This window comes from Myotis brandtii, unplaced genomic scaffold, assembly GCF_000412655.1.
Source record: "Myotis brandtii unplaced genomic scaffold, ASM41265v1 scaffold717, whole genome shotgun sequence".
Lineage (NCBI taxonomy): Eukaryota > Metazoa > Chordata > Mammalia > Chiroptera > Vespertilionidae > Myotis > Myotis brandtii.
In genome coordinates, this window is record NW_005370825.1 from 116,580 (window position 1) to 116,989 (window position 410).

Consider the following 410-nt stretch of genomic DNA (forward strand, 5'->3'; position numbering starts at 1 on the left):
GAGGGCAAGGCTGGTGCTCAGGGGGCAGGGGAGCTGCGGGGACTCATTGCAATGAAACAGGTAACGAGGCGCCGGATCCTGCGGCGGGGCGGGCACGCGGGGTCCCTGCCCGCCTGGTGTGACTCTCAGGATCTCTGCGGAAACGCGACCGCCCGGGGCTGGGAAGGGGGCGGAGCCCTGAGTGTCCCCTCCCCGAGTCCCTCCAGGTGCCCGGGAGTCGCCGGCTGTTCCTCGCAGGAAACCCCGCCGCGCCCGGCTCGGCCTCCCCCATGAACCCCCGGCCCAGGACGATGCCCCTGGCTCTCACCGAATCCTTTAATGAGCTCGGTGAAGACGCCGGGGTCGCTCTCCATGAGGCACCACTCCCCGGCATTGCTCGTCATGGCCCCGGCCACACGCCGCACACGCCG

General features: G+C 70.7%; 1 protein-coding gene across 2 annotated transcripts in view; it reads right to left on the minus strand.

The window, feature by feature from the left end:
* The window catches only part of UCHL5 (ubiquitin carboxyl-terminal hydrolase L5), a 15,025-nt gene extending 14,624 nt beyond the window's left edge, over positions 1 to 401 (minus strand). For both annotated transcript variants that reach the window (XM_005882433.2, XM_005882432.2), the window contains exon 1: positions 308 to 401. In XM_005882433.2, the coding sequence (XP_005882495.1) occupies positions 308 to 383 (76 nt within the window). In that variant the 5' untranslated portion in view covers positions 384 to 401. The remainder of the gene's footprint in view (positions 1 to 307) is intronic.
* Positions 402 to 410: the final 9 nt, after the last annotated feature.